Consider the following 12,927-nt stretch of genomic DNA (forward strand, 5'->3'; position numbering starts at 1 on the left):
AAAACCACCCAGCACCACAAAACCCCATACAGTTGCTACCCATGAGATAGTTTGCCTTTTTATTTGCAAAGCCCTAATTCAGAGCATGGCAGTAATACAGATGGGGTTCACCACACAGAGGTATTCGTGTGAAATGTGCTGATCGACGCATCCTCCAAGAGTTATGCTATATTGGTCTAGTGGTTTGGTAGTCAAACCACAATCTACTGAAATGTAATGAATATTAATTTAATCCATATAGTGGGTAGTATAATATATATAATTTAATAGGATTTCCTGTTAAACTGATAATGGATAGAGACTTGAAACAAGTAAAGTTGTAGAAATGTATTTTACAAAAGGTTTTCACAATGAAAATGTACTTGCATAAAAAAATACTTGCAATTCCCAAATCATATTTTGGCTGTAGAATTAACCTCAAAACAAAAACCACAGCCCTACAAAGAGCTAAACAATCAGTCATGGTTAATGCTAAATCTGGGTCCAAATACAAAAAAAACCTGCAACTAATAGTTTTCTAAAGCACATTTGCATAGACTGGTACCAAGATAAGCTGTATAGTTTAACTCGCCTACTAAAATTGGCATCTAACAGTACGATGAGAGAACAGTGTAATGGGCAGTAACATTTAACAGTACATAAACACGGTAATGAAACTAAACAGATATGAATCATTACATTTGTCTTATACGTCGTCACATTACAAACTAAATATAAAACTCGTCAACTGGTCGGTTACACCTTTTGAATTAAATGCTAAATGTGGATCAACTTCTGAGTGATACATGAGTTGAACATCTTGCAAGAACAAAAAGGTAGTCTTCAAATTACATAATCTTGCATGACTGAGAAGCAATGATAGGTGTGCATAAACCCAAACCTACCGTGGAGATTATAAAATAAAGCTTTCACAAATAATATACATAGAAGTCTGAAATAAAAGAAATCTATCCAAAATATTCAAGGACATTGTTGAAAACACGTAAATGCTGCTTATATTAGGTCACTGAACACTGTAGTATTCTTTTCGTGATCCAAGCATTGCTAGGATCTCTGTGGTTCGAAGAAGCTGAAGAAGGCCCCTAAGGATTACCTAAGGAGTGGCGATGCAAAGAAGTTGCCCGGCCGAGAAAATCCCACTGCAGATTTGCTCTTGCTGCCAAAACTGCAATACAAAGTTTGTGTTATCAGGTTTTATAATAAATTAACTACAAAGATGGCTGAAAAGCTGGAACATGTTGAGCTGAAAAAAAGTTAATGTGAGTGTACCTGGGCGTCAGGGAGGACTTCACACGCTGCTTCAGAGAGCTGGAGGAGGGCGTCTTATTCAGCTGGTGCTCTGGAGTGGTGAGCGGGCCCAAAATGCTCACTGGAAACAATGAACATTTAAGGACAAATCTAGAATATACCCACAAAACATGTCCCTCAGAAATCCCCCAATTGGTTCTGTGTTTTTAACTAAAGTCTTGGGCACAACTGCTTATTTGCTTCCCACTTTACGGCCTCTTACTTTGAATGTTGGATGTGGGGTGATCGTTCTCCACCATCAGGAACTGGCTCCAGTACTCCAAGGGCAGCGCCAACAGGCGTTCCACCACCTGTAGAAGAAGATGGCAGCCATGAGGGATTCACACTTCATCTACCTTACTCTCGAGTATCGTCGGGTCACTGCTCAGTGAGTGCAGACGTTGGCGCTGGCCAATCAGAAAGGGATTTAACTGGGGCGTCACAACGGACCGTCGACCAACAGGAGGGTTAGATATGGGAGCTGTTGCCCGGGGGCTGCATGGCCCAAGCTTGGCTCATCTCGTGATTGGAGGGGCTTTGCAGAGGGCGTCTGAAGCCGTACCTTGGGCTGGCGCTTGGTGTCCTGCAGGATGGTCATGGGCTCGGGGTTGGCCACCGCGTGGCCCACCAGCGTGGGGCTCAGCACTCGAGACAGGTTGCTGACGTCCATCCTGGTGGCCACGCTCTGAGCAACTCTGGAGATGGAAACACAAGCGGCCATTATTCTGATTCTTACTGGAGCTGGGGGGAGAAAGTCCCAATCATCCAAATGCTGAACGGCGTCATTTTACATCACAATGAGTTGTTAGTGCCAATTATTCCGTTGAAATGATGATTCAACTGCCTGGGCATACCCAGGCTATTGGCCCATACAAGTAACGGGGCAATAAGATGGGAGTACACAGTAACTACTGACCTCTGGAAGTGAACCGCCAGGAAGGCCAGCGTGTCTCTATTGGGCTGCGGCAGCTGGCTGATGAGCTGGTACATCTGAGCTATGCTGTTGTCGTCATCCGAGATCTCTGTGGAAAACAAAAACACAATGTCAGGAGATAGTAAGTGAGGGGAAATGCTGAGGCAATGAAAAGTGTAACATATTAACACTTCAAATGATTCATGATGTGTAACCAAGTTTGGTTGCACAGTTTTAGTTGAACCTCCTGTTAGTCCTCTAGATGTGTGCTGGCTGAGGTAAGTATGCAGAGGACAGGTCAAGGTTTCAAACTACTCAAGTAGAGCAATGGAATAATTATCAGTGATTCATGCCATTACATTTTCTTTGTTTTTAGTTTACTCCTAACCAGAGTGGCAAGAGCGAAGAGAGCAAGAAATCTCTTGGTGAGTTTTTTGAACAACGTATGGCTGTGCCCATATGTAAATAAAAAAATACTATCCAGCCACGGCCTGCTGAGTCTAACTATAACACCCTCTCCTAGGGGTGACTGAAGTTTTTTGATCCTGAGATCAGGAAATTCTCCCCAATAGATCTATATATACAAGTCTCTGGATGTTTTTTCCCAGCATTTTAGCCATGAATCCAACATGAACATCCCTAGACGGATGAAGGCTACTCAATACAACCACACAATTCTTATTTCATAGTGTGCGCCAATAATGAATGAAAAATCAAGCCAGAAGAAGATAAGTTTGGGATTGATAGATATGGTGGAGTCAGGACAAGCCTCAATGTAAACACCTAAAGACCCCACAGACACACACACACACACACACACACACACCTGCTGCCTCCATGAAGGCTCTGTTGAGGCGGAAGGTGAGGAGGGGCTCCTTCAGGTTCCTCAGGAAGTCCTTGAGGAGGCCGGTGATGGCGTGGATGTCCTCCACTTTGCTGAGCAGAGGAACAGTTCTGCTGCGCAGGAACTTGTCTTTCAGGTCCCGCACGGTGCGCTCGGCACCAGACAGGCGGTACAGTCCCGTCTGGGGGACAAGTTCAGAGTAAGTCTTTGCCCCGTCCCTCAGAGCACAAACCCAAGCCAGCACGGTCCAGTCAGACTCACATAGACAGACATTTTAAGTGGGCCTGCATTTTAAGAAGGGCTTTAACGAGGCAAAAGCCACCGTCAATTCTTCTCTTAAGTGACCGAAAAGAAATGGGATATAAGTTACCATTTACATGTCAGGATGAGAAGTGATCTTGGGGGTTGCTGCTCCATTGATTTCTGGCACAAGCTTTTTGCTAATCAACCCTCACCTCATTCAGGCCCCGCTGCTCGATCTCGTTGACGCAGTGGACCACCAGCGGTGGGATCATGGGCGACGTGACCGAGACGTAGTCCGCAAGCGTTCCCTGGACACACGCGCCATGCCAAGTGGGTCAACAACCATGCTTAAGGCCTCGAGGGAATGTGATGTTTAGCACAATGACCCAAGATATCAGCAGGAGTGGTACCTCGCCGTTTTTGACTGGCGTGCCAGCCACGGTGGGAATGCACGGCAGGGGGCATCGCTCGCGGCACTCCGGGTGGGAGACCACCCTGCAGTCGCGACACTTCAGGGAGATTTTCCCGAACTTGATCCTCTTGCCGCAGGGCACGCAGGACTCCGGCTTGATGACCTGAAAACCAAACGGGATTTACGGTTTCACCAACATAGACCGACAGCGTTCCCTCAACATATGTGGACAACAATGAACACAGATGGCAAGCAAAGAAAAGGTATGCATCCGTTTCGTCACCATTATAGAAGCCAATCAAATTCCACAGGAGGGAACAGGGCACACCCTGAATGCCTTTAACTAAAGAAATGATATTAAGAAACCTTGTCCAAAGCATTTACAGAATAAAAACTTAAACACAAACCCAATGCAATCACTTCCAAAAATTTGCTTGTTTAACAGTACACTTAGCTTTTGATGCAATCTCCACCAACAAGACTAGGATCCATTTGCTTGATGATAAAACAACACGTAATACGAAAAACACCACATATTGACTAAAGTCAACTTCAAACTATGTTTTTCTTACCGTCTTGGAGACAAACTCGTGGACACGCATGCTCCCAGTGTTTTGTGGAGTGCTTGGCTCCGCTCGCGTCACCCTATCGGGGACACTGGGCTGTTTGAAGATCTCCACTGACTGGACCGACTCAGAGTCCCATTCCATGGTTTCTGGACAGGAGAGAGGGTGAGGGGGAGTTGAAGACCTCTTAGCTGAACATTCAGAGTCTCCATTTTAAACAAAACCAGTGCATAGCATCCCAATTAGAGTTAGGTATCGTTTGGGTTATATCCGATACCGATGCCTACTGCCTACTCTACTTTTCTGTACTTGTTATGAGTTTCACATTAAGCAGAAAGTCAGCGGACACCAAGTTGAAGTTTAGGACATAGCACACGTCACACACGCTGTTGAATGGCAACGGTGTTTGCTAGCCTACTTGATATGCAAGATTTACGGTTGGCATTCAATTACTCGACTTACCCGAAGACGAAAGGCTGCTGTGACTGCTAAATATATATTCTTTAAATAATAATACTAATTTACAAATGATAATAATTACTTGCTGAATGCAGGCAGGCACGCAGCTATGCCGCTCGCATTTACACTTGCCTGCATGGCACAACATTACTGCCAGTCATATTAAGTAATATTACGCAGGTGCGCAAGGCAGCCACAGGAGACGCCAACATTGTTTTCAACCACTCAGTACCGTGCCGTATTAATTCCTAAGTTTTGAAAAGATAAAGTATTTGAAGCGAATAAGCGATTCTGTTTTGATTTTTTGATTATTAGGTTTTGATAGTTATGGATGCATGCATCGGCTTTGAGTTCGATTGTTACTTTAAATCACATACGCTCGCAGCACCCGAACCCACAGCCACATTCACGCCCGCACCCACTACAACCTGCCGATCTCCAATCAAAACAATATCAAGTAAGTGATGCCGCAGCGCGTTGACAAGTCCGTCCCGAGGCGCCCATAGGCTTTATGGTTAATATGTTTGAAAGCCGTGACACACTCTTTTACCATTTGGCCTGAAATACCACGCCTCACAGTCATGGACCTATAAAGAAAGTCGCAGTCGTAGCTTCTTTAATAGGTCAATGAGTCGTGGTCGTACCATGCATGTTTAGAAGCGCAACATTGAAAAGGGTCCCGTCTGAAACAGTGTTGAGTAGTGTTCTGAACGTTGGCAGTAGTATATATATATATATATAAAAAAGAAAATCATATAACGAAAATACACAGCGTTATTAGGTGTGAACCGGTATACCGCCAAGGACTAACGCAAGTTGACGCGGCAACAACATGGGGGCGGGGCAGGGGGGGCGTTAAAAAAAAGTCTGGCAGCGTTATGAGGCACCGAAATGTGCGTTCTTATAAGATCTCGGTACTAGCATTTAGGTCTGAACCGGTGCCCTACTGGGGCCGAGGTTCGGGGCTCAACCCTTATCCCAACTGCCAATAATATCGACCACACCACTGTTCTTTTAGTTTATCTGGCCTAGCAGATCTCGCAAATCTAATTGTGGAGGAATCAATGCACATCCCCTGTGATGCCTCCGGCCCTCGAGGCATGCCTCAACGTCCTGCAGTGCGTTAGATTGACAGACAAGTGATCTGCTCCAAAAATAAATCAATACAAATATGTAAACATCAATCTGGCAGTATATTAATAGCATAATATACTGCCGTAATGATATTCACATATCTTTATTGTACTGCCAGATTAATAGCTTAGTTAATTACATCCAGGTGTCATTTTTCTAAGGGTTGGGGATCCATACTCTAATAATATATATCCATCAATCTATAGAGATGAATACCCATCCATCCATCAAGGTAAATCCATCCCTTTATCCATCTATACATAGAGCCCTCACCAGTTATCCTCTTGCTGCGGGTCCAATATGGTGTTGGGACCGTCTCAATGGTGGAAACGGCCTCCACCGGTCCACCGCCGGCCAGTACCGTCAACGTGGTTTTGGCCACAAGAGACTCGTTCTCCTGTAACTGCAGAAGGACAACAGTGGGACCAGGGCGGAGCAGACTGCTTCCTGCCCGATGTGCAGCCCCAGGGGGGCATTACTCACCCTGTGGGACTTCCTGCCTGCCGAGCGAGACCTCTTGGCGATCATGGGAGGGCCATCGACCTGGTTTCTAGAGGAGCGCTGCGGGCCAGATATCGAGGTCCATTAGCATGCAGGTCGTATGGCAACAGATTACACAAATTCAGAGGAGACATTTGGGCCCAATCCCATTTCTCCCCTTCCCCCTCCCCCTTGTTTTGAAGGGGGAAGGGGAAGGGGTAGAAATGGGATTGGGCCTAAGGACCAATACCCTTACCCCTTAAAACAAGGGGGAGGGGTAACGCCTCGTTTCCACATACGTATGTTTTTCGTGTCCGTGCTTCCGTAAATTTACGGAAGGAGTCGCTAGTGTTTTACGTACGGGCATGAATTTATTTACGGACAAAAGATGTTAGAGAAATCAGCGGATTGCTTACTCCGGGTAGGAAATGAGTGCCCAAATGAAGGAGTTGAAGTACCTCGGGGTCTTGTTCGCGAGTGAGAGTACTATGGAGCGTGAGATTGGCCGGAGAATCGGAGCAGCGGGGGCGGTATTGCGTTCGCTTTACCGCACCGTTGTGACGAAAAGAAAGCTGAGCCGCAAGGCAAAGCTCTCGATCTACCGGTCGATCTTCGTTCCTATCCTCACCTATGGTCATGAGGACTGGGTGATGACCGAAAGGACGAGATCGCGGGTACAAGCGGCCGAGATGAGTTTTCTCAGAAGGGTGGCTGGCGTCTCCCTAACTCGGATTAGAGCCGCTGCTCCTTTACTTAGAAAGGAGTCAGCTGAGGTGGTTCGGGTATCTGGTAAGGATGCCCACTGGGCGCCTTCCTTGGGAGGTGTTTCAGGCACGTCCAGTGGGGAGGAGAACTCGGGGAAGACCCAGGACTAGTTGGAGAGATTACATCTCAACACTGGCCTGGGTACGCCTCGGGACCCCCCCGTCAGAGTTGGTCAATGTGGCCCGGGAAAGGGAAGTCTGGGGCCCCCTACATGAGCTGCTCCCCCCGCGACCCGACCCCGGATAAGCGGATAGGAGACCGGTACTTTGGAACATGAGGATCGACACATACAGAGATAAAAACAAAACCAACAGGCTTGGAAAGAGATCGCTGAGGAGTTTGGCCTGCAAGGTACTTAGCCTACAAGTTTTGTGAAAAACATAAAAACTTTCATACGGTATCTCCGTAAAACGACGGCGAAAGTTAAATTTTTTGAACGTATATTACGGACATACCGGACAGAAATGTTACGGAGGGGAGGAGTCTAGGAGGAAAAACGGACATTACGGAGAATCACATAGGAATGAATGGACTTTCGGTCGGAGACGGTTGGATCGCATACGAGAACGTATGTGGAAACGAGGCGTGAGGGGTAGAAATGGGATTGGGCCTTGGTCTACACAGCATTTACCCTCTTTTGTCGTTTCCTGAGTCGCATTGCGGGGGCGGCCGAAGAGTTCCAGTCCTGCAACCAACCAGATTAGGATTAGCGTGGAGATGGAGAATCAATAAAACCTAAAGAACTGCTTAGGAAATATATTCAATCCACTAGCATCATTAAACCTCATCTTGGATCCAGCAACCAGGATCTGCGAGGCGAAGAGCTACACCTCGTTTCCTGTTTCATTACACAGATATTCTACTGAAGAAAACTCATTCACATGTGGGCTAGGCTACCCGCTGCATACATTTTGGTTTTAGTTAACTAATGCTGGACCCGTTGGTGTTCACCAAATGAATGCTTGGAGATCTAGTCTCCTTTTGCGTGAGACTACATTAAAACATACGCAAGACCATAATGACAAATTTGAAGATGATTGGATTAAGACAGAAATAAAACTCACCAGTGAGTCGTCGGTTTTATCATAACTGATGTCTGACAAGATGGATGCAGACTCATCGATGGTCAACAGCCTATTCAGAAGGAGCAGGATACACACATAGATGAGACCACTCGTTCAGGAGCACTAGAACCAGTTTGTAAGTGTCGATTCACAGGAGTGGACAGAACAGAAAGAAATCTCCGATATAAACGTAATTATGAAGAGAACTTGCCTGCGGCTGGTGTTCATGTTCGGTACAGCGTGAGATCTTGCATTGAGGAAGGCGAGTGCGGAGCGCTGCTCCTCATTCAGCTGGATGCTGTTGGAGGAACCCTCGCTGATCAGAAGCTCCCTGATCAGCTGGATTTGACGATCCTGTCAATCACATCAACAATTACATTTACAATTAGGGGATTTTGCTTTTATCCAAAGTGACTTACAAGCATTCGACATACACACATTCACACACACCGACGGCGAGGTCAACCACGCAGGACGACAGCCAGTCCATCAGGAGCAATCAGGGTGAGGCGCCTTGGTCATAAGACACTCAAACAAGCAACCTTCAGGTTACCAGTCAACCCGCTCTACCTCCTGAGACACATGCCTCCCCATTAACAAGTTTGGATAACAGAGCTGACGAAAAAAACACTTGAATAATGCTTTTGTACATATCAGCGAGATAACATCCGACCGACGTACCAGCTTCTCACACTCCGCCTCTGCCTTCTGTCGCCGTCTGATCTCCACGTCCACCTGATTGCGGGCGTGCTTGAGTTTGACCTCCAGCGATCCCCTTTCTGTCTGGGTTTTAGCGAGTACCTCCTGGCAGGAGCCCAGGTCCTGTTCCAGCCTCAGCCACTTCCGACGGCACTCGTCAAAGTTGAGAGCCATCTGAATAAACTCTGGAAAAAGACAGCACAGACTGGTTTATGTACAGGAAACAATGAAACGATGGAAGAACAATAGAAGAATTGTGGTGTATACTCACGAGGCTCAATGCACTCATTGTTGAGCACTTCGATCTGGGACATCAACGGTTCCAGTAATATGTGCAGGTTTACCCCAACAGTCTCCATGGTAATCTAAAATGAAAAAAAGACATACATAAAGACCTCAAGGTAACTGCAGATTAGACATTTCATCAGGATTTAGCTATTAATCCTGTTGAACCAAACTTCTATCTTACTATAAAATAATCAGAGTGAGGCCTATATTTAAAGCATCGAAATAGACCATACATCCGTTGCTCCAACTATTAATTGCCTGGCGGTTCCCATTACCTCAATATGACGTCACCATAAAGTATCGTTGGAATAGCGGGTTTTGTATTTCTTCAAAACATAGAGCAACAGCTTTTGTTTGTTTGTGACAGGCTGTTTATTTATATCCATACACACATATAACACGAAGGACAATTGAAATGAATAGCATCTCTTTAATCCCAGACGTGTTAACTTAGTCTATGAACGACTATAGCCCGTAGCATCCACAGGCTAACAACACACCGTCCCGACTCAAGACGGTCACAAACACTGTTTAAACTGGGTATTACTAACAATAGTTAACAAACGTTACTTTACTTTTCTCTGTTTCAAACCACTCAAACCACTGTTAAATACAATTATGTTTATAGATGCGTGCGTTGTTTACCCTGTACTTCTCCCGGCTCTGCAGACGGTGCTTCGGTTGTTTCTCTCGTACAGGGTCTCCACGTCACTTGGAGCGCGTTGCGTTTCAAATCTGCCCGCCAGCCAATGAGCGCTCAGGGATCCGCCTTCGTCCTTGCGGTTGCGCTTCGTCGTTCTCGAAGGTAAACCGCAGTCTTTGCGCTGAGAGAACCTGTAGTGTCCCCAAATGGAGGTATACGGTACTGCGCGATGTATCATTAACGGGTTACAAACAAATAATTGTTCCAGAAGGGAACTCCGCATGTTGTCCATTCATATATCGTCTCATTATCAATTATATTTCCACGGTACACGGTTCCACGGTACAATGTAAAGACATGTGCAATGAATCGATATCCGTCCGAATTTGTCATTCATTGTATGTCGGCCTATACTCAGATGATGCCAACAGTATATCGCAAATCATGACGTAGCCTACTATTTCCAAACTGACATGAAGTTGCTGGATTTTCCACCTCCTTTATCGATAGACGATATGGATTGCGCAGGACGTGGATAAGTGAACAAGACTGAAATTGACACGCATAGATTCGCGGGTGCTTATGTGCATTGAAAATCGAGGGAGGCAGAGTGCGAGTGAGATGGAGGGGGAGAGAGAGAGAGAGAGAGAGAGAGAGAGAGAGAGAGGGAGAGGGAGAGGGAGAGGGAGAGGGAGAGGGAGAGGGAGAGAGAGAGAGAGAGAGAGAGAGAGAGAGGTGGGAACCACCAATCCGTTCGGGACAAACTTGCAAGAAGCGGAGCATAGCGAACAGGCACCGAAACACAGGGCTGCAGCTGAACGGTTATTTCAGACCATAGACACGTTACAGGTCAACCATGATAGCCACAACTCAACAGAACATGACTACGGAACCGGTAAGGGTCTCTCTGCTCTTTTTATTTTTCTGTTTAAAAATCCACGGCAAATGAACGCACCCAGCAGGTGTCTTTTATGTGTGTGTGTGTGTGTGTGTGTGTGTGTGTGTGTGTGTGTGTGTGTGTGTGTGTGTGTGTGTGTGTGTGTGTGTGTGTGTGTGTGTGTGGGTGCGTGGGTGGGTGGGTAGGTGCGTGCGTGCGTGCGTGCGTGCGTGCGTGCGTGCGTGCGTGCGTGCGAGCGCGCGTGTGTGTGTGTGTTTATGGGTGACACACCTGTGTTCGATTCACTTACGTACAGCTGTTGGGGAGATTCCAACCAATCTTTTGTTAGCCTTAGACTCTAATCCATGTGAAGGCAAGAGATCAAACCCTACTCAAGCATTGTATGCAGCCTATTGCGCTTCCATGTCTACTTTAAGTAGAACCCTTGGGCAGGAACACATGCCCACTGCAGTGACTTTAGTATTTCGAAGTGCATACAATTTCTATAGGTTTCCAGGTTAAGTGTTGTTATGTTTTACAGTCCATTGCACCACAGGGACAGACGGTTAACAGTGCATTTCAAATTAATAATTGTAGAAATAATGATTATGAGGTTGTGATAATGTGTTTGGCTAACCGTGCACTATGATTTATTATACCCCCGTGTGTTCTGAGCAGGAGCTCGTATCACCTATTGTTGCTCATACACATCTCCTCAATATGCGTGATAGTTCATTGTTGTTTCATCTAAATAATATTCTTTAAAATGTATGCTGATGTGCTGTTGTTGTATGCTATATGTTTGCTTGTCTCAATTGGCTACAGGGCATCACGAATGACGTCTATGTCAGAATGCAAAGGCTTCTATACCTTATTTAATTAGATGTAAGAGCTGCAAACAATAATGACGATAGTTTTAAGGTCAAAACGTCTTCATGGCAATGTTTCTATTATTGAAACGAAGCCTAAAAATGTTTGAGTTTTATTGCCTATTTATTATCAAAGGATATTGGTCTACAAAAAGCTAACCTGAATTATTTGCTGTTTGTATTGCCCATTGACAGCTCTGAAATGAATTACCCTTAAAGGAATATAACCTTCCAGGACCTCTCTTAACACTTTTTCGATCATTTAAACATGTGTATCATAATATTCTTCAAAAGCTAAGTCTAATCCTAACAATTTGGTTACAATAATCTGCACACTCGGAATGTGTTGCACACAATAAACCTTTGTATTGGAAACAACTGTTCTAATGGTATACAGCACAATCACACGACAAACAGGCTTTTTGGCATCATTGTTCATTTTCGACTCTGTGTGGTGAAGCCCTCTGTTTAAATATGTGTCTCATATGACTGCTCAGCTTTCAACCTGGTAACCCGGGCAGAGGCACCATCTGGAGGAGAGCTATGCATCAACACAGTACAGCCACCATGCTACTTCAGCAATTCATAGCAATCTGCCATGTGTGAGAGGGGCACAAAATAATAACAACACAATGGCCTGTCCTGCAGCAGTGGCGAGACTAAAGTGCTGGATGCTTTCATTCTGCGTTTGCCTTTAGGCTATAAAACACAACTCTTCTGCTGTGGAAATTTGTACACCACAAAAAAAAACTCAAAGTTGTGACACACTCAGTTGGTACACAGACCTTAGTATAAATCCTCTTTCTCACTATAGGCCACTGCTTTGTTAATTGGTGTCACGCTGGTGTTTCTCATTATGTTCAACATGCTGGTTGTTAAATATTCAAATAAAGCACATGCTAAGCTGCTGATGATAGCCACTAGTGTGAATGAGGCACGTACTATGGCTATTGACAAGGCAAGGCAGACATGGGTTCTTTTGCAATTTAAAATCCTCCACTGAGAGCAATTATAGTTTATATTGTAATCAATATTTGTCCACCACTGCCAATGGACTCTTTCTTCTAAGCTGAATGTCCATTTGGCCGATGTATCCGCCTTGCAGCATATCATCGTTTCTTTAGGGCAGCGTTACAAAAGCATGCAGATCTTCCCTGTGGATTTCACTTTGAGTGATTTATCTGGGATGAGTTCTGGGGTTCTCCTCGCCTCAAAGACAGTGGAGACAGAGTTACAGAGGTCTCAGGAGCCTCGTTTAGGAGTTCTGTGCACTGCCTGGAATTCCCCTCTCTTTGCCTCATGGTGTACGGATTAATTGCCTTTTTTGTTGTAGATTCCTTTTTATACTATGAAACTCAATCAATATGGCGCACATTCAAGTCTT

The 12,927-nt window shown here is 45.3% G+C and overlaps 2 protein-coding genes across 2 annotated transcripts in view; one reads left to right on the forward strand and one right to left on the reverse strand.

The window, feature by feature from the left end:
- Window positions 1-312: 312 nt before the first annotated feature.
- On the reverse strand, window positions 313-10,099 carry racgap1 (Rac GTPase activating protein 1). The gene is made up of 17 exons (XM_030353942.1): window positions 9,800-10,099; window positions 9,138-9,231; window positions 8,849-9,051; window positions 8,379-8,521; window positions 8,168-8,237; window positions 7,735-7,788; window positions 6,342-6,419; window positions 6,132-6,261; window positions 4,272-4,414; window positions 3,698-3,862; window positions 3,500-3,595; window positions 3,027-3,225; window positions 2,204-2,309; window positions 1,850-1,982; window positions 1,511-1,598; window positions 1,270-1,369; window positions 313-1,165 (listed from the first exon to the last, which is right to left on the reverse strand). Exons 2-17 carry the CDS (start codon window positions 9,223-9,225, stop codon window positions 1,090-1,092), a joined length of 1,872 nt encoding a protein of 623 aa, XP_030209802.1. The 5' UTR covers window positions 9,226-9,231; window positions 9,800-10,099; the 3' UTR covers window positions 313-1,089.
- Window positions 10,100-10,513: 414 nt separating this feature from the next.
- Window positions 10,514-12,927, forward strand: part of LOC115549815 (inactive dipeptidyl peptidase 10) — a 25,095-nt gene continuing 22,681 nt past the window's right edge. Inside the window, exon 1 of the mRNA XM_030365029.1 lies at window positions 10,514-10,692. Coding sequence (XP_030220889.1) covers window positions 10,654-10,692 — 39 coding nt within the window. The 5' untranslated portion in view covers window positions 10,514-10,653. The remainder of the gene's footprint in view (window positions 10,693-12,927) is intronic.

This window comes from Gadus morhua, chromosome 1 (assembly GCF_902167405.1).
Source record: "Gadus morhua chromosome 1, gadMor3.0, whole genome shotgun sequence".
In the NCBI taxonomy this organism is placed as follows: domain Eukaryota; kingdom Metazoa; phylum Chordata; class Actinopteri; order Gadiformes; family Gadidae; genus Gadus; species Gadus morhua.

Coding starts and splice junctions, on each gene's coding strand:
- racgap1 (XM_030353942.1), bottom strand. CDS start 9,225: ATGGAGACTGTTGGGGTAAACCTGCACATATTACTGGAACCGTTGATG. Junction 7,789..8,167: donor ATAAAACCGACGACTCACTG/GTGAGTTTTATT, acceptor GGTTGGTTGCAG/GACTGGAACTCTTCGGCCGC. Junction 1,370..1,510: donor CCCCACATCCAACATTCAAA/GTAAGAGGCCGT, acceptor CATTGTTTCCAG/TGAGCATTTTGGGCCCGCTC.